Source organism: Polypterus senegalus, chromosome 17 (genome assembly GCF_016835505.1).
Source record: "Polypterus senegalus isolate Bchr_013 chromosome 17, ASM1683550v1, whole genome shotgun sequence".
Classification (NCBI taxonomy): domain Eukaryota; kingdom Metazoa; phylum Chordata; class Cladistia; order Polypteriformes; family Polypteridae; genus Polypterus; species Polypterus senegalus.
The window spans coordinates 61,553,518-61,572,595 of record NC_053170.1 but is presented as its reverse complement, the minus strand read 5'-3'; the positions used below and the strand labels follow the sequence as shown (position 1 = coordinate 61,572,595).

The following is a 19,078-nucleotide window of genomic DNA, read 5'->3' as shown; positions in this document are numbered from 1 at the left end:
TGGTCTGGGGTTGTTTTGCTGCTTCAGGACCTGGAAGGCTTGCTGTGACAGATGGAACCATGAATTCTACTGTCTACCAAAAATCCTGAAGGAGAATGTCCGGCCATCTGTTCGTCAACTCAAGCTGAAGCGATCTTGGGTGCTGCAACAGGACAATGACCCAAAACACACCAGCAAATCCACCTCTGAATGGCTGAAGAAAAACAAAATGAAGACTTTGGAGTGGCCTAGTCAAAGTCCTGACCTGAATCCAATTGAGATGCTATGGCAAGACCTTGAAAAGGCGGTTCATGCTAGAAAACCCTCAAATAAAGCTGAATTACAACAATTCTGCAAAGATGAGTGGGCCAAAATTCCTCCAGAGCGCTGTAAAAGACTCATTGCAAGTTATCGCAAACGCTTGATTGCAGTTATTGCTGCTAAGGGTGGCCCAACCAGTTATTAGGTTCAGGGGGCAATTATTTTTTCACACAGGGCCATGTAGGTTTGGATTTTTTCTCCCTAAATAATAAAAACCATCATTTAAAAACTGCATTTTGTGTTTACTTGTGTTATATTTGACTAATGGTTAAAAGTGTTTGATGATCAGAAACATTTTGTGTGACAAACATGCAAAAGAATAAGAAATCAGGAAGGGGGCAAAGAGTTTTTCACACCACTGTACGTACATTTGCAAAGATATTTCTGGAGTTTTTTTAAGTCATTCCATTTTATTGACTAATTATGAATATTCATTTCTTAGCTTTTCACTGTAAAACTTTCAGCTGTGAACCAGGAGTTAATGTATATTTTAGTCATTAAATAAAAGTTTTCACAAATCTATTTTGAAGGAAAAAAAATCTGCTCAAGTGCAAATGTTATTTTCAGACTTTCAATCAGTGATTTTTAGTTCAGTTTATGAAGCTGACAAATATTAAAATAAAGTAATGCCTTAAAGCAAGTCTGAAATATGAAAGCACAAAACAGAATATTTTATATTTTAAATTATATACAAAATATACATACATACATACATAAATACATACACATACACACATCAATACAGCACACTTCAGCTTATGTCCACTTTGTGAAGTTTGTGTAAGAGAGGATAAAATACTCTAGAAAACACCTTAACAGACCCAGGATGAATCCTAATGGAGGAAAACAGTAAGTAAAAGTGAACCATATACCTTCAGGTTGCTGGTACAACAAACCCAATAAAGACAGGAAAACAAAATTAAAGGCCATTGAGAAATTATCAGCTACAGTTGAAAAAGTCAAAAGTAGGAGAAGGGAAACAGCAATAAGGTGAAATGAAAGCTACTGCCACTGTGTGTAATAATGTGTGGAAATGTTTAAAACAGCAACAAACAAAGAAGACAAAGCTGAAACAGTAAAACTGGCTGTCTTAACTCTAATGAAAGCTTGTGTTAAAAAAAATTAAATTAATTTTAAAACTCGTTACCAAAATTCTCAGAGACAGTACATTTTTCAAACAAATATACTGTTTGTAGGCATGTGAAAAAATCAATTATAATTTTAAATCAACCAGCATCTTGATAAACTTTTTTTCTTACATTGCAACATTTTGACTATTGTATCTGCTTCCTATCACTTATAGTAATGAATCAGCTTACACAAAAAGAGTGAAAATACACACTGTAGCATAAAGAACATTTTATCTTTGTATTTTTAATTCTCTTCAAAATATTATCATGTTTTTTTCAACACATGTTAGAGTGATGCTTATCAAACATGAACCTGCCCGGAGACAATTGGCTTCATTTCTGGCAAGATGGACATTCTTAACAAAACAAAATAATTTTAAAAGCCGTTTTTAAAATTACCTCACATTTTTTAAATAAACGTAACTCAAAATGTTAAAGTTCTGTATTAGAGTAGTTATAAACTGTATGGTACATGTGTTGCTCTGTCTCATTCAGTCCAAAAACATTAGTGATTTTAGTTTTGGTAAACTTGTTCGGTGTGCCATTATTTTTAGAACATATTTACAAATTGCCAGATTACTGCAGAATAATATTTATAAATGTTAATTATTCATAAACTTATCATTATATCTAATATTCATTTTAGTGTTCATTAATCAAAGTGGAAAGCCTTTGCTTTAAGTTATCTAAAGTTAATATCAAACCACACAATAAAAATGTTTTGTTATACACTTAAAAATTTAAGACTGAAAAAAGGCTAGTATTTCAAAACATTTCAATACCTAGAGGTGGTAAACCACACAGGTCACGTGATGTTTGATCATGCGCGAGTCAACAGTTACTTTGATTAATACGTTTACTATTACCCAGATTATGATGGGTGTCTGCTGTTAGCATAGACCTATGGTCACACGCTGGCATTGGGCTTGTACCAGTGGAGAAGCACAGACTAGATGGTACAACATTTTGTTTAAAAAAATCTCAGAGAGAAATGAATGTATAAATACAACACTAAACTAAAAATATGTCTAAATCTGTATTTGATGAAAAGCTTGGTATGGCAACTTGCTGCTGAATTTTCTTAAGTTTAATATGTTAATACTCAAAAACACTTCAACAGCAGATGGCTCAACAGCAAATTGGTGAACTCTTGGTCAGCCAGATGTAAATTAAAATAATTCAGAAATATCAGGCAATTATGTTACCATTTAATTAATAAATTATTAATAAATCTATTGTTCAACTAATTCTGCCTGTCTTTTGTTTCAGTTTTACTTAAATAACTTTTAAACGTATATAAACACATCACTGACATACTGTAGCGTTACTTTCTAGGACTTAATTTAATTCAGAGTCAGAGGGAGCTGGCAACACAGACTATAAGGAAAGGATCAATCCCAAATGCTGTGCCAGTGTATGAACATCATTACACAAAGATTTTTTAAGTAATAGTAATAAAAATTGTGCTGCTGTGCGTTCTTACTTTGTAGTAAACACTGCTCTGTGTTTTAAAGACAAAATCAGTAAACAGCTTGTAAGCAAATCCTACACTGTAACTACTGTATACAACAACACTTACATATGCAGGTCCACTGCCACTCAGCCCAGTAACAGCATCAATCAAATCTTCCTCTACTTCTGTGCAAAAGCCAACACTAGCCATTAGCTGCTCTAGAAGCTTCCCATCTTCCACGTCTGCATGAGTCCCTGTGGCATATACTGTAGCACCTTCTCGAACCACCACTGGTGTGTTAGTCATACAGCGCATCACCTTTGGTTCAGGGTGGCAAGCTGCCAATTTCTGTGAAAAAGACACAATTAGGAAATTCAAAATAATCTCATTACATGTGGAGTTTAAAATAAAATATCCTACTTTAATTTACATAACAGAGTTCCAAAAGACATAGCATATAATGATGTTGTAAACTTAAACTAAAAAGAGAAATATACTATTTAAATTGTGATTAAATCACACAAACTCAAAATTCAATTTATATAAAATGAAATTTAAACATGTTTATCTACTTATATTTGCACTTGGCCCAATTAATGTACTACCTTTTATCATTTTTTTATTTTAATAGATTTGATGTTTTCTCATATAACTAACTAGGAAATATGCCAAAAACTGAAAAGAACATGAAGAACTTATTTAAATCTAAAACCTACAAACTACATTGCCTTGTACATGCAAAGTATAGGACTTAAAAGCAGCATTTGCACTGATAGATATAACACAACAAATTAAGAACGGACTTCTACATATATATATAGATAAAATCCAATGTTTGTCTGTCTGTTTGTCCGCTTTTCATGACAGAACTACTTAATGGATTTAGATATTTTTTTTCTATAATTTGCTTGAACATTCCAGTTGATTTTTGACTTCTCTCATCATAGTACACTTGCGGTAACAATTTATTTGCGCAGATCCGAGAGAGTGGTTGTGGGCCGAGGGGAGGGGAGGTGGGACTCCATTTGAGTTGTCTACCTGCCACCACATGTTGGAGCGTACCTTGCCTCCATTTAGCTAGCGATACCTGTTTGTTCAACACACATTATCATCTACAGATTATTAAGGAGTAATGTTTGAAGTTTTTGAGAGGGAGATCAGAGCTGCGTGTGTTTTAGAGGGTAGCTGCTGATTGCCAGAGATATCATGGCCACGTGCTTTTCTCCCCATGTGGGGGGCGCTCTCCCGTCAGAGCTGAACACGATCAGATACAGTTCCAACGTTTGACATTGGAGCGTAATTACCTTCCGCTTCTCCAGAATTACATTTTTTTTTTATTTTTGTATTGATTTTTTTGAAGTTTGTCCTGTTTCACTACTACATGGGCACAGCCGTGGGAGACAGCTAGTATTGTGTATTTAGAGTGTCAATTAACCCAGAAGTTTTTCTGATGTTTTCTTCAACTGATGTCTAATGTAAGTTTATTGAAAAACTATGAAATGAAGCGTCCAGGTATACTTTTTAAACGGATTTAATAAAAAAAGAAAACAAGAGAGGCAATTTAAATACAATGTCCTAAATCCCTCTGAAAACATGACAGAAAACTCTTCTGAGGAAGACATTTCTCTCTATTCATTAAAATTCTTAGTACATCATTTTGATCCTTTTCAAACAGATGCACCAAAATTTCAAAATATATTGGTAGATATAAAAAAAAACAAAAACAAAACACAAACACTTCTGTAGATGGAAATCTGAATGCAAGTTTGATATCATCAATTTAACGTTTCTGAGAGATTATGTAAATGTTCCCTTTCTGACACTAACTGAACATTTTTAACCTCACCTTCTCAATAGAACTGATAGTAACACCAGCAGCACATGAAACAACCAGGTGTCGATCCTCAATGTCAGAACCAATCTCATCAAGGACAAAGGGAATGATATGAGGCTTGACAGCAAGAAACAAGACATCACTGTTTTTCACGGTTTCCTTGTTGCTTGTGGTGAAATTCACACCGAGTTTCTGGAAAAAAAAAAAATTAAACCATAATTTTAAAAAAAGAAAAAAATAAATAAAAAAAACTGTCAGTTATTAGCTACTTTAAAAAATGTTAAAGATTGGAATATCACCACAGAGAAGGAGAAACACCATTCCTTAATAGAGAACATACAGCAGTAACAAATCTACTAGTTTAGTCAAAGCCAATAAAATAAAGCCATTTAAGGTGAGATATTGAATTCCAGTGTAACAACTGAAGCTGGTTGTTTTGCTTCTTCTGAATGTCAGTGTTTTGTGGGGACTGTTTTGGTTTAAGATAATGCCATAAAAGTCTGAATGGGAGTTTTGTTTGGTAGTAACATAAAACAGTTCTTGGTGGATGACCTTTGGACTACATAGCAGTCTTTTTAAAACCTGCAGCAAAGTGTATGTGGCAGTGGGGATCTTCAACAGCTGGCTGGATCATATCTGCATAAATTCTTATCTGGAAGGTCCGATCAACAATTTGTGCCAAAAGTGTATTTCCATCACTTCTGAGTAAAGGGAACACTGTAGAAATGGTTTTTGCCAATGAACATATGGTTTAGAACCCCAGAACAGTGATGAAAGAGCACTAATCTACTCCTGCTTCAGAAAAGCTTTGGACACAGTTGTGCTGAGTTTTTTTTTTTTAATTTGTGAACTTTATTTTGGAGGAGTTATTAAGTTGCTTTATGCAAATATTCTGTATTTCTTTAAGGCCGTAATGCTAATATATTACAGTACATTTATTGAAGCGGTCGATACATTTTGCTTCTGTTATAACTTTAAATGGTACATTATTTCCCTGTCTGGAAAAGCAAGTAGGAAATAGTGCTTGATCACGGTAGAACCTTATAAATACTGCGGTAATTAAAGCAAGAATGCTATGTACATTTGCACAAGTCACATTATTATCTTTTCTTCTCTGCCAAAGACACAACATCCTCTTCCTCTCAACTCCACCAGCACTGGCAAGTGGCAGCCATTTCAAACTGCATTTAGGGTTCATTTGGGAGAACGATGAAGGTGGCCTCTGGTTTTCCCACAACCTTGGATATCCTCTCTTAAAAGGCCAGGCAATCTGCTCTGGTTTTGCTGCTGCCAACTGGTCTTGAAAACATGTTGGGCTTCACTAAAAGCCCCCAACTTAATCTCTACCACCCCAGCCATTAGTCATTCCCCTAGGCCACAACTAGGTCCCGATGTTTAATCACTTGACAATACGCAGTATCATGCTTAAATGGGATGTGTTTCCTAAGACAGAAACAAAAACTACCAGAAGAATAGTCAAACTAAAGTGGCACATATCTACTGGTCAATCTAAATAAGTGACAGGCACACCAAACAGAGTATTTCATACCTAACGCCAATGAGCGATTTTAACTCTTTAAAACAGCTGATCTAAATGTACTTGTTAACTTCAGGACACAATTCATTAACCAATGCTACATAGAAAACTCAAAACTGAGCCTTTAGGCCATTCAAACACAGACAGTAAGCTTCAATATTTTAAGTACTGAAACAGCATTGCGTGGTTTTTATGCCACATCCAAAAACACAGTTTTTCTAAGAAAATAATCCTCAGATCAGCATGATTATCTTTATCATGCAACCATTGAATTTCAGCATTTAAAAAGGCAGACTATTCACTATCAAGGTAATATTAGGACAACTGTTGTAAGAAGGATACTGTATAGCGCCCGACCCGACACAGACTGGACACGGGAGGTACGTGTAAAATAAAGTAAACTTTTATTTTTTTCTTCGTCTGTGGGCTACGCCTTCCTCGTACCCACAGACACAACACAATTCCAAGCACAGTAACAACACACAAGCACTTTTATCTTCTCTCTTCCACCACCACTCCTCTTCAGCAAGCTTTGTTGTCCTTCCACTGGACTCTGGCCGCTGAGCAGTGGTCACTGGCTCCCGTTTATTGGGTACCCGGAAGTGCTCCTAGTGGTTGATTGCCGACATCCAGCTACACTTCTGGGTTAGGCAAAACCAGTGCCCAAAGGGGGCCAGCTGCTCCTGTTGCAGCACCCCCAGGTGGTGCCTGCGGAACCCCACAGAGCTGCACAGAACTCCAACCCCCATGAAGCCCTGGGGGAGTCCGAGGCACCGCTGCAACCCAGAGAGGCTACCATCTAGCGTTCGGGGAAGATCCTGGGCTTCCCACCCTTGTTCCCCCGGCAGATGTGCTGAAGGGGTGTATTGGCCAGGCATGGGTCCCAGCCATCCATCACACTGTCTAAAGATCAAAACATCCTGTTAAAATGCCACGCTTGAAGATGTGCCTTAGATCTGAAATTTCTTCAAGTAAACTGCTGAAATAATTTCACTTACTACTAGCAGATGGAAAGAGGAACTTTATCGTATTCAATTTTTAACCTAACACTTCAGTTCAAGGTTGGCTAATCCACAGGAAACCACATGCGTACTTTTATCCAAAGCCCAAGCTACCCAGCTCAGAAAGCCAATCTGGATACTATCACTGGGCTATGACTTGCTCACTTCCTTCACCTACAGTGTTCTAATATGCTAAAGGTGGTTTCTGTCAAAGGCCAACTGGGATTGTGGAAATGCTGTGCTCAGACACTTAAGCAATCCCCTGCATTAGTGGTGGAATCATGTCAGATTATCACAATGGAGTGCAAACTCGGGGACAGTATACAGCAGTCTGTCTAGGTAGAAAAAGGAATTTAGTGGTGGTGGTGCCTCGGCTGTTTAAAAGCTTACAGAGCAAAAGAAATTATGCACTAAAATGAGAGAAGTAAAAAGTGCAAGTGAAGAGAGCAAGTCAAGTTAAAGAAATGTTTTATTGTTTCATTTACCACAATACAGCAAGGTAAGGATATTAGCTGATCGTGTTTTCATATAATAAAGGCATTTACGGTAGGTCATTGTCCATTAGACTGTTTTTAGAATGAAATACTACAGGCAAAACAAATGCTAGTTATAAATAGTGATGAGTGAGCCTTGTTCATTTCACATTGCCTCAAGTTAGGAAAAATCACAGAAATGTTTGTGAACTTTGCCGAACTTGGTGAAATGTATTGAAATCAATAGGGAAGGAGAAACTACTGAAGAGTGGACATGTAATGGTGCAATGGTCTTTTTTCCATGTCCCTGAAACCTAGAGAAATGTCTGCCAACTATACTGAACCGATTATTGTGGTGAAAAATATAACCTGCACTATGAGGCAGCATGTTAAACAATGTACCATGATGCCTCCTGTTATAAAATTAATAGAATATCAGAACAGTAAAATGTCTTGCAGACAGGAATTATGGATTCGCTAGCTTTCTCCCCACAAATTCAACAGCAGGTAATCACCTCTCTTGAGCCAAAAAGTACAGTTTGGTTCTCTTTTGCCAAGACAATTTTGCGTGTTCACTGACATTGCTACCAAATGAGCATAACAAATGGATTCTTGACTCTTTCCTGCTTATGTCAGTTGCACAGCACTCTGGGTAATACTAATACTAATGGAAATGCTGCATTACATACAGGTCATACGCAAATCCATACAAAAATACATTATCTTAGACACTAATACCCACAACACATTTCCAGATTCCTTCTACGTGCGTGTTTTGAGTTTAAATGTATTTTTAACTTTGTAAATAATTTTTAGGGCACTACAAGGTATTATATACTCGGGGGGCAGAGGTAAGTGACGGCAAGAGGCCTTTTCACCACTACTGATCAAGGGAAACAGTCCCCGCCGTGCTCAATGAAACATTCGAGTATCCGCAAAATGAAATGATCGAGGGAAAACTACCCTACATGAAGGCACTGAAACAATCAAATCTTGCACCAAAATCAAAAACGAGAAATACTGCACTGCATTAAATGACCAAGTATCATTGTGCTGCATTGTTAAAAGTATTATCAAGCTTTGTTAAGAAGCTAAGGCACCCAGAGGTCTGTGGGGGTCTTAATCCGGCCCTGTCTGGGGGACCATCCCTTCCAACATTGGTTACTACAGCTCTTACGTCACACTGGCCTCACAAAGTATCATGGGGCACGGGAAAAAGGAAAAAAAAAATACATTTTGCATAAACTGGAAAATATTCAGGAAAATATTGGTAAAAAAAATATCCCTTCTGAAGAGTGAAAACAGCATATTTGTTATGAAAAATGCTTTTGCCAATTAACACTAAGGATGTTAAAAGTACCGATACTTTCAGCACCAGCTGATACGAATGTTCCAGAAACATAATGGTTCTATCTTTTTTCAGTATTGGTAGTCCCAAATCAGATTCAGTACGGGACACAAACCTGACTGAAAAGGGATGAATTACTCCAGGAGGCAAAGTAACACGTAAGACAAACGTAAAAAGAACTACATATAAAAAATGGTTCACAGTGATGAGGATACACCACTGCATCATCACGGGTCAAAAAGAAAAACAGAAGTCATGTCTTGAAATATATGGTCTTCAAGACAGTAATCATGCTTATTATTTAAAAAAATGAAAGAAAAAAAAAAGCCAAAACACAAACACAGACCTTTATTACCACTTCTGTCCCATCAGTTCATAAAAGGCTCCATTCATGCTTTACGAGTGCAATGACGTGACTGATCAGAAGTAAGTTTTACCTGTTCAGCGTTTACAATATTGTGGCACTACAAGAGACAAAATGATGACATAATGAAATTGCTTTTTAAATAACACATCCTATACAGACACTAAAAATAAAAACAGAAGCTAAACATTCATTCTCTGATTCATTGTCTGCATGTCCACGGATGTGCATTTAAGCATTAAGTAAGTTTCTAAATGATTTGTACAGTTTGTCATTGCAAGGGAAACTTTGCATGCACCATGCATTGTGCATACAGGACTGTACTTAATGGCGGTGCAAACACTTATAGCAAGTGAAAGCTGAGGCAAGTTTCAGTGGTTATTTGTGTTGCCTACACTGGTGATAAATTGAGCTGCTCCATTTGTTATATCCATCCATCCATTATCCAACCCGCTATATCCCAAATACAGGGTCACGGGGGTCTCCTGGAGCCAATCCCAGCCAACACAGGGTGCAAGGCAAGAAACAAACCCCGGGCAGGGCGCCAGCCCACTGCAGCCATTTGTTATACCAAAATTAAATTTATTTAGTGCTTTGCATGCTACTTTGTTTTTTCCCACCAGGCCTCACCAGGTGTAGGCACAGAGCGCCATGACAACTCTCAAACAAAATGCAAAAACAGATTATACCAGTAAGTAAATACAAAACTATCACACACAAGAATACAGATATCTTAACATACATCAAAACAAAGTAGAAACTAATTAACATACATGAAAAACAACAATATCTGTCCGTATGCAAGTTGCAGAACTCCTATAATATGCAAGATTGAAGAAAAGGAGTCAGACGAGCCAGACCCAGAAGCTTACTGAGATGATAGTTTGGTAACTTCTTGGTAGGTCTACCTGCATTTTAAAGTGACTGTTGCTGTTGTGGCAGTGTGGCATAGTTTTTGGCAGGCAGTGTGGTGTAAAGGTTAACGCTTTGAACATCACTCCTTAAGGGTGTGGCTTCAAATCCTGCTGCTGACATTGTGTGACCACGAGCAGTTGCAAATTGCAATTGCAAAAACAAAACAAATGGAACCAGTTGGCATTGAATGGGATTTCTCTTTTTGCCATGGTATAGAAAAGTATAGAGCAGGGGTCTCCAACTCCAGTCCTGGGCAGCTACTGTGGCTGTAAGTTTTCATTCTAACTCTTTTCTTAATTAGTGACCAGGACTGGAGTTGGAGACCCCGGTATAGAGTATTGTGAAATTTCACTGGTATTGAATACTATCATGACATCCCTCCCTCCAGATAATATTAACGAGTAAGCAAAAAACAACACACTTTAATAACATGAGTTGCTTAGACCCGTTTTAAACATATGATAGTCCATTTGAAAGTAACATAGTATTCTCCCCAAAATGAAGGGCATTGTATCAAAGGTCTGATAAAAGTTCTATCACTCGCACTCACCAAAAACTGAAAATAATGTATTTCAATGGGCATTTATATCTTCTCTAGTTTATACAACAAAATATCTAAAAACCTTTATATCCTATAGTAAAATCTGTTTACTAGTTCAAATAAACACAGTAATGTAAACATTTAACTTGCAATAACAATAGATGGAGATTAATAAATGTCATTAGATTTTACAGAGGTATGAGGCAAAACTGTAACACTACCATTTTAGCTTATTTCACCATAAAAGATAAAGAAAAAGTTTCTTTTCTGATTTTTAGTGTGATGTAAACCTGGATTTGAGAGCACATTTCAGGAGAAGAGAAGTCAACGGTGGTTAGTGTGCTGCTTTGCAACTAAATGGTTGTTTTAAGGTTAAGACAACCTAGATACATAGTTTATAATGTGCTGCTACTTAATGACAAATTCATATCACTTTATTATTTTTCTACTTGCAACCAGGAACTGGGAAGAACAAGGTAGAATCCCACTATGGTTTCAATATGTTCTTTTTTTTTTTTAACAAAGTATCTTGGAACCGTGAATTTTTTATTAAAACCCATAACACACCCCAGTAACACTTTTGCATATGTCAGTAAAAGACCATAAAATCTTACATATCTCCAAGTAATTTTACCAGCATATAAAAAGCTCTTAATATGCCACACTGCACAGAGATGAATGCGCACTCTACTGATGCATTGATAGAGCAGAAGAAACTTTTGTTAAGGTCTTCTTACATTAAAGTACATGAATAACTGTTGCATTTTTGCAATACCCAAACTAAAGTGTTACCAAAAAAGCTACTAGTAGCTAATATAATAAATTGTAACCACCTGTTAAGTCTTAGATCTTTTGTGAAAGTTTACACATGACCTGTGCTTTCTTAACAACTGACAACTGCAGAGTATTTGCATTTACATTTCTACCCTCTCACTTGCTGTTTTACAGTTGTTACTCCCAGGAGGACAGAAGTGCACTTATGCTGCTCTGATTTAATGCAACTTAAGGTTTAAGTAAAAGTGTCCAAAAATCCTTTTGTCTAAAACTGAGGGGACATCATTCTCCTTTGCACCTTGTGGCTCTGGGCCTGGTTTGAACAAGAGACCAGTAAATTGCTCACTGTCAGTATAACAACAGAATTCCCATAATATTAAAACACAAATATAATACACAAACTTAAAATAATAAAATAATGGTTATTAACAAAAAAATACTATATGTTTACGGGGACTAAAAGAAAAGAACTTGAAAAACCCTGAAATGTTGGACTGGGTTTATTACAAAATCTAAAATTAAACAACATGAAAATGAAATTGCTTAAAACCTCTATATTATGTAATGTAAATGGTGTAGACATTTCAAGTGTTTCCTTTTCCTCTAACAAATATATACTTAATTAGTGCAGTTGCTGAAACGAAAAAAAAATTGTGACATTATGTTAAATTTGTAAACAATGAACAACTTTAAAGACCTATCCCTTTAAAAGCAATGAAAATAAACAAACAAGACTAAAACATAAATGAAGAAAAAGGATTACAAAACAGATTACTGACAGATCACGAGCACCAACACCACATCAAGGACCATCACCTAGATGTGGTGGTGCAGCTTGTGCACCCTAGTGATGCTCAGAGCTTGGGTCGTCTTCCACGCAAACAGGTTTGGGCTGAAAGGTCAGACAAAGAACGGTTCACACTGACCATCATAAAAATACAAATTAAAAACCAGTGTACCCTGTCCAGAATAGGGTTACTATGACCCACTTCTGGAGCCAGGCCTGGAGGTGGGGTTTACTGGCGTGTACCTGGTGGTTAGACAACTCACATAAGCCAGTCAGGCTTAGCCGAAGCAAGTGATGTGAAGGCATCTTATGGGTACAACACTTTTAAGGTGAAGGTCGGGTGAAACGCAAGATTAGTGGAGGGCAAAAGTGGGAAGAACTTAAATGGACTAGACCTTCGCAATGGATACTGGCTTTGGGAACTTGGAATGTTACCTCTCTGGAAAGGAAGGAGCCTGAGCTAGTGAGGGAGATGGAAAAGTGCAAGCTATATTTATTTGGTATCATCTCCACAAACAGTATTGGTTCTGGAACCAAACCTCTTGATTGGTGGTGGTCTCTCTCTCTCTCTCTCTCTCTCTCCTACACTTGTGTTGCCATGTGTGAAAGACCTTAAGCAGGTGGGGGAATACTTACAAACCCCAAGCTGAGGGCTGTGCATTTGAAGTTTTCTTCCGTCAACAAGAGGGTTGCCTCGATGCAACTTTGAGGTTGCAGCAAATAGCTGTTCAAAGTATTCAGCCTTCTTAAAGAGGATGGGTGATGTGCTTGAAAGGTCTGCTGCAACAGTGGATGTGGACGCAAAAGATCGAGTATGGGAGGAGAAAGACTACTGGATGGCCTTAAGATTGTTCAGGCAAATTGTTCCCCTCCTCAGCCATTGAAGGCATGACCTCGCCCAGCCTGTGCTAAGCAAGGATAAAGTGGTGCGGACTTCTTCTGAGGAAATTGTAATGCAGTGGAAGGGACACTTTGAGGAACTCCTCGACACAGTGGACAAGTCCTTCTACCAGGAGATAGTATTGAATATGTCCCGAATGTGTGTGTATGTGTGTGACAGAGAGAGTTAGTTGAGGAAGGTGAGGGTTGATTGTCTCCATCACAGTTTAAGTCTGTATGGTGGCCCGAAGACCCTGTGATGGCAAGACTGATGGATTTGGATGAAATCCAACTAGACTGAAAGCGCTGGATATTGTTGGGATAGCATGGCTAACAAGTCTATTCAATGTTGCATTGAAGGCAGGTAAAACACCCTTGGAAAGGCAGACTGTCATGGTAGTCCCTATATTTAAAAAAGGGGACAAGATGGTGTGTTCCAAATATGGAAGGAATCACAATCTTCAGTCTCCCAGGCAAAGATAAGGCGCTGGAGTGAAGAATCAGTCCACTGGCCGAGTCAAAGATACAGGAGGAACAATGTGGATTTATTCCAGTTTGTTATACTGAAACATGTGGAAGAAAAAAAAAAAATCAGACTCAGGGGTCACATAGTCATTTATGATAAAGTGTTTTGATATGCTTTCCATATTAACATATAGCACTCATCTTAAAGAAATAGCATAAAGAGTTATAGCATACACTGTCTGGCAGAGACACAGTGGCATCTGTTAATTAGCAATCTGCTTGCATACCATTGGTAATTTTAAGAATACTATTTTACAATTGGCTGAAATCTATCCAAAACAAACAAACACCTATTAGTCTCACAGCTGCTTTGCTCCCCATAACCATATGCATGCACGCCTCGCTGCTACTGTGCATAACTATATGTTAATAAGAGGAGTTTACATTGATATATTTTTCAAAAGGGTGGTTCTGAATTGGGTCCCTCTTAGAGTTTTGATCGCACGAATAAAACATAATGAGGTGCTTGAAAACTACCATTTACCTTTTTTTTTATTTTAGTTCCCCCAGTCCATGCGCATCCCTGCTCCACCACACTCCGAGGCATCAGGCGCATTGATGACCTGTGGCCTCACATTCAGCCCTTCATTCATCATTCTGACACCCAAGTAACCAGTCTCCCCTCGAAAGTCACCTTTGGACACACAACAACTGCATTTACATACACATATACATATATTTTTGTTCGAAGAGACGTATATGGCCCTTGGTGATCCGCGCTATATCTAATATGTATATTAGAAATCAAATCAACCCCTTTGGAGTTCTAATTATGCTTACTGAGAGCGAAGTGTTTGAAAACTACAATTTACTTCCACTAACAAAATTAAGAAAATGCTAGCACAGTTTAAAAAATTGTTTTTTGGATCCTTTTTCAGTGCTGGTATAACATCCAATTTTAGTACACAGGCGATAATTTGTAGTACATTCATTTATATCTACATTAACATCTGCAACAAACAGTTTGCACTTGACCACATTTAAAAACCACACAAAACACAACACATGGGTGTAAAGAATGCATAATGCAGACCACATTTGGTCAGAAACAGCAATTGAATTCAACATGAGTGGAAATGCAATTATACTTTAAAAAAAAAAAGTGCTAGCAGCCCACCCTAAACATCCTAAGTACTGCAAAATAAGCATTTTTTTAAATAAGTGTACCTCCTTTTTCTAAGGATGATATTCTGAAAAATGAAGAGAAATTAATACAAGCAGCTGAAAGTTCTAAAAGAATTAAGTTATAATTTCCTCCAGTAAATTATTAGGCACTGGTCTTGCATTTTCCAGCGTGACGCCAGGAGATCATAGCAGCTCAAGAACTCACTAAAATCAATTCTTAATAGAGGATGAAAAGGAAAAGGAGTATGATGAAAAAAATGAAGGACTAAAAAACAAAGAATAAAGAATAAAGACTTCCAAAATGAGCAAAAGAGAGGTGGAAATAGAGGTCCACAAAGATGTGGCATGAAGGCAAGACCAAAAAATATGAAAAAACGCGTCAGACACTTAGTGCATAAATTACAAACTGGGTCAGGGGATAAACCCATTAAACATTGTTTTAAAAGAGTTGTATAAATCCTATGGATGATTTAACATTGAATAAACTAGTGATATGAATTTTTGAAGCGTTTTTTCCACTTCTTTAAAGACTGTATCCCAGTTTGAGGCAGAACAGGAGTGCTGATCTGAATCCCACTTAACTGAAACAGCAAGAGGCTTTATACCAACATGCCAGAGATGTTCGTACAGCATTAAGACAGTCGAATTGAAAATTGGTTGTAACAAAATTTAAAAAACAAAATCAGACAAGTTGAAGGATGATAGACAAATTTTGCATGCTTTTAGAACAGACCTTAAGTGAAAGTAAATGGAAAAATGTGCAGGAATGTAGTGAAAATTCAGAGGAAAAATGGCAGAATGAAAGAAGCCAGCGCTCGTGGTACTATCACATATTGTCATCAAGCTATAATACTAAAGTTTATTACGGAAAGCAGTATGGCATGTCACATTATTCTTTTTTTCTTGTGGGCTCAGTTTCCATACTAATTATATTTAAGTAGCCACAGTATGCTGTGCTCTGTAGATAAACACGAGCGAACAATGACAACACATTTTAATGGCAAATATATATTACCGTATATACTCGCGGATAAGTTCTCCCCCGGATAGTCGGGACTTGATTTTACCATATAATTTTTGGTATTTTTATAATGTCGGTCATATAAGTCAAATGAGGAAAACTCACACTACTGATCCACGAGATTATAATATGTTAACGCCACGGAGCACACAGCCTTTTTTTTCCCTATGTATTGTGCCTACATGACCACACGGTAACACTCGAAATATTCCGAAGCGATGTTTTCACTGTTTTGTGTTTTTTCATAACACCTTTATCGTAAGAGCATCCCTTATCTACAACAGAGCATTTAAACAGAAGAAAATATGTAGCTGGTTTCAAATTAAAAGTCGTTGAAGTGATAAAAGAAATTGGTAAATGCACTGCTGCAACATGTCTCAGAAACTGATATAAGATTGGAGGAGGCAAGAAGGTGTAAAAAAAAAAATAAATAAATAATAAAAAATGTAAGTGTCGCATTTTTGAACAGGTGTATAAGTTGGGGGTCTGATTTTATAATAGATTTTTCGGTTTTCAAGACCCAATTTATACACGAGTATATATGGTATCTTTATATAATTTATATATGAAGCACACGTCAAAGTGGGGTCATTGAGAAAATTAACAGTCATCATGGAACATATATAACCAGCTTTGAATACAGACAAGTGGGCTGCAATAAAATGGTCCAAGGACTGGATTTGGTCTGCGAGCCTTGAGTTTGACACCCAGGACTTAAGTACTTAGTAAAAACTGTTGACCCAATTCCTATAGGCTTTGTTTCTGGGTGTATTTATCAATCTGCAAAAAACGTGCAAACAGAACTGTTATTGAGGTGAATTTAAGAAAAGTATTTTACTATAAAATGCTAACAGTAATAGTCAAACATATTGTATACATGTTGTAGGAGTCAACCTATTCAGCAAAAGTGTATATACACCATAACAGTGTCTTAAGAACTAAAGAAATTTGTGGGCTCTTGTCGATCATGCTCTATCCTAAAAGCTATGAGAGTGCGAGTGATGGCACGAGTACGGAAGTACACATACAGGAAAGACAGAGTGATTCAGGCCAGGGAGTACGACGACGTTCCTGAGTGGAGTGCTTACAGTGGTGTGGAAGAGCCCTGGTGTTGGGCAAACATTTCAGAAAAGGTTTTTTTCTGGAAAGTGGGCCAGGAGCTATATAGGGAGACAGCCAGAGAAAAAGCACTGTTGTGACTTACACCAAGTAAAGATTTTTTAAAAATCATCTTACAAAACAATAAATTACACAGTCTCACATGTGCCTGTGCCTACTCAAATTCTACAGTCACACTGAAATCATCCAACCAAAGCTCTAGAAAAGAATGCACAAATGACTAGAATAACATCAGCACAGAATTGTTTTTATTACATTCCAACAAATACAATATTCTGTTTTCATGTCTAGCATGGTTATTGAAACAGAGTGAAAAAAGTAGACTTACTCTGAGCCCAGTCACTGTAGGGAGATCAGTGTCGGGGGAACTTGCAGTAATCTTGTGAGCAGCCAGCACCCCTTTAAAAATAAAAAATAACAAAAGAAATACCAATAAATAAATCTTTTTCTTTCCCCAAGCCAAAAACATCATATGTATTTCAATAAGACTGTATTGTGAGGCTCTCTTTTCAGTTATTACTTACGTATCAAATACTACTATTATCAATTGTTTAGTTTGAGGCACGATTTGCCCATTTGGCCTGGTATAACCATGCACACCCAATCTCTTTCTGATGCCTTTTCCTCTTTAGATAGAGTTGCCCGTCTTTGCTGCTTCCTTTTGGCGTCCCTCGCCAAACTCACCACCCTTAGAGCTGAAGTGTTTTGCTGGGATAAGGTAGCTGTGGTCACTATCACAATGGCCTGGTTTACCTACTCTAGCCTAGTCTTTTCAGGGCTTTGTTTTCTTGACATGTGCATTGATTTAACGTTATTTCATCTCATCCATTGCCCACCACACAATGTTATAAACCTCACTCACATGGTCCAAGCAGGTACTAGAAAGTCACTACCAAGCTGCTGTTACCAGCGTACAAGACAACTCAATAGGCAGATAAGACCAATTTTCTTTTGACCCTTATTTGGGTATTTTTATCATCGTTGTTTTTTTTGTTTTTTTTGACCCTTGATTTACATGTCTGATCTACTTTTAAATTTTTATTCCCAAAGCTAGCAGCCAGACAGTCAAACAGGACAAGTGTCTGTGCATCATTTATTAAAATGGATAAACTAAATACACTTAACTAGTACTTTTTAAATATCCTTTTGGGCATAAATAAAATACAATCTCAGCTGATTTTTCTCAGTCAAGCAGTTACTCTCTGCTGAATATATTCAGCATTAACATTTCCAGAGCATCATCATTTGGCATTTATTTGTAAAAATAAAATGCATTGCATTTTTCATTCCAACAAATAGTGCATCACAAACATTAGTAGTGCTGTTACGAATCCCATACCAAATGGCATATAACAAAGACATAGTAACTGGACAGACACACAGATACACAATTGTCCTTTTATTAGGGTGGATTGCTAGGGGAAAAGAAAACCTGGACAAATTATGAATTTGTCAGTTCTTTGTTGTCTATTGCTGTAGATTTTTCTAGAAGACAATGCACACATTAATTCCTTATTTGGCAAGACAACCTATCTCAAGTCAGGGGTATCAAAATACTCTGAAAGTATGATGGAGTAGTGCTTGGCTCTCAGTTGCAAAAATGAGCAGGACTGTTCCAAAGAACCCTTTTGCTTTACCTTCAAGTACTACATGGTTCACCAACAGTCCATAAATACGCAGTAAGTATGATAATAAATAACAGTAACGGTGCTCATTGTGAAGAATCTCTGTGGAGGAGGATCTGTGCTTTCAACAAGCTTGACAATAAATAAATTTAAAACAACCAAGGCAAAAAAATACCATATATTTAACATTTCCTACAAAATGTATCATAAATAATAGGAGCATTTCATATCCACGAGTGGATCATTCTTCTTACAATTTCACTTGCCAATTTCTTTATCAATGTTTAATCCATCCATCCATCCATCCATTATCCAACCTGCTATATC

At 37.1% G+C, this 19,078-nt stretch overlaps 1 protein-coding gene across 1 annotated transcript in view; it reads right to left on the bottom strand.

The window, feature by feature from the left end:
- pycr1a (pyrroline-5-carboxylate reductase 1a) overlaps positions 1-19,078 on the bottom strand; it is a 46,432-nt gene that overhangs the window by 16,986 nt on the left and 10,368 nt on the right. The window contains exons 3-5 of the mRNA XM_039739769.1: positions 17,455-17,525; positions 4,730-4,909; positions 3,010-3,231 (exon numbers count right to left, since the gene is read on the bottom strand). Coding sequence (XP_039595703.1) covers positions 3,010-3,231; positions 4,730-4,909; positions 17,455-17,525 — 473 coding nt within the window. The remainder of the gene's footprint in view (positions 1-3,009; positions 3,232-4,729; positions 4,910-17,454; positions 17,526-19,078) is intronic.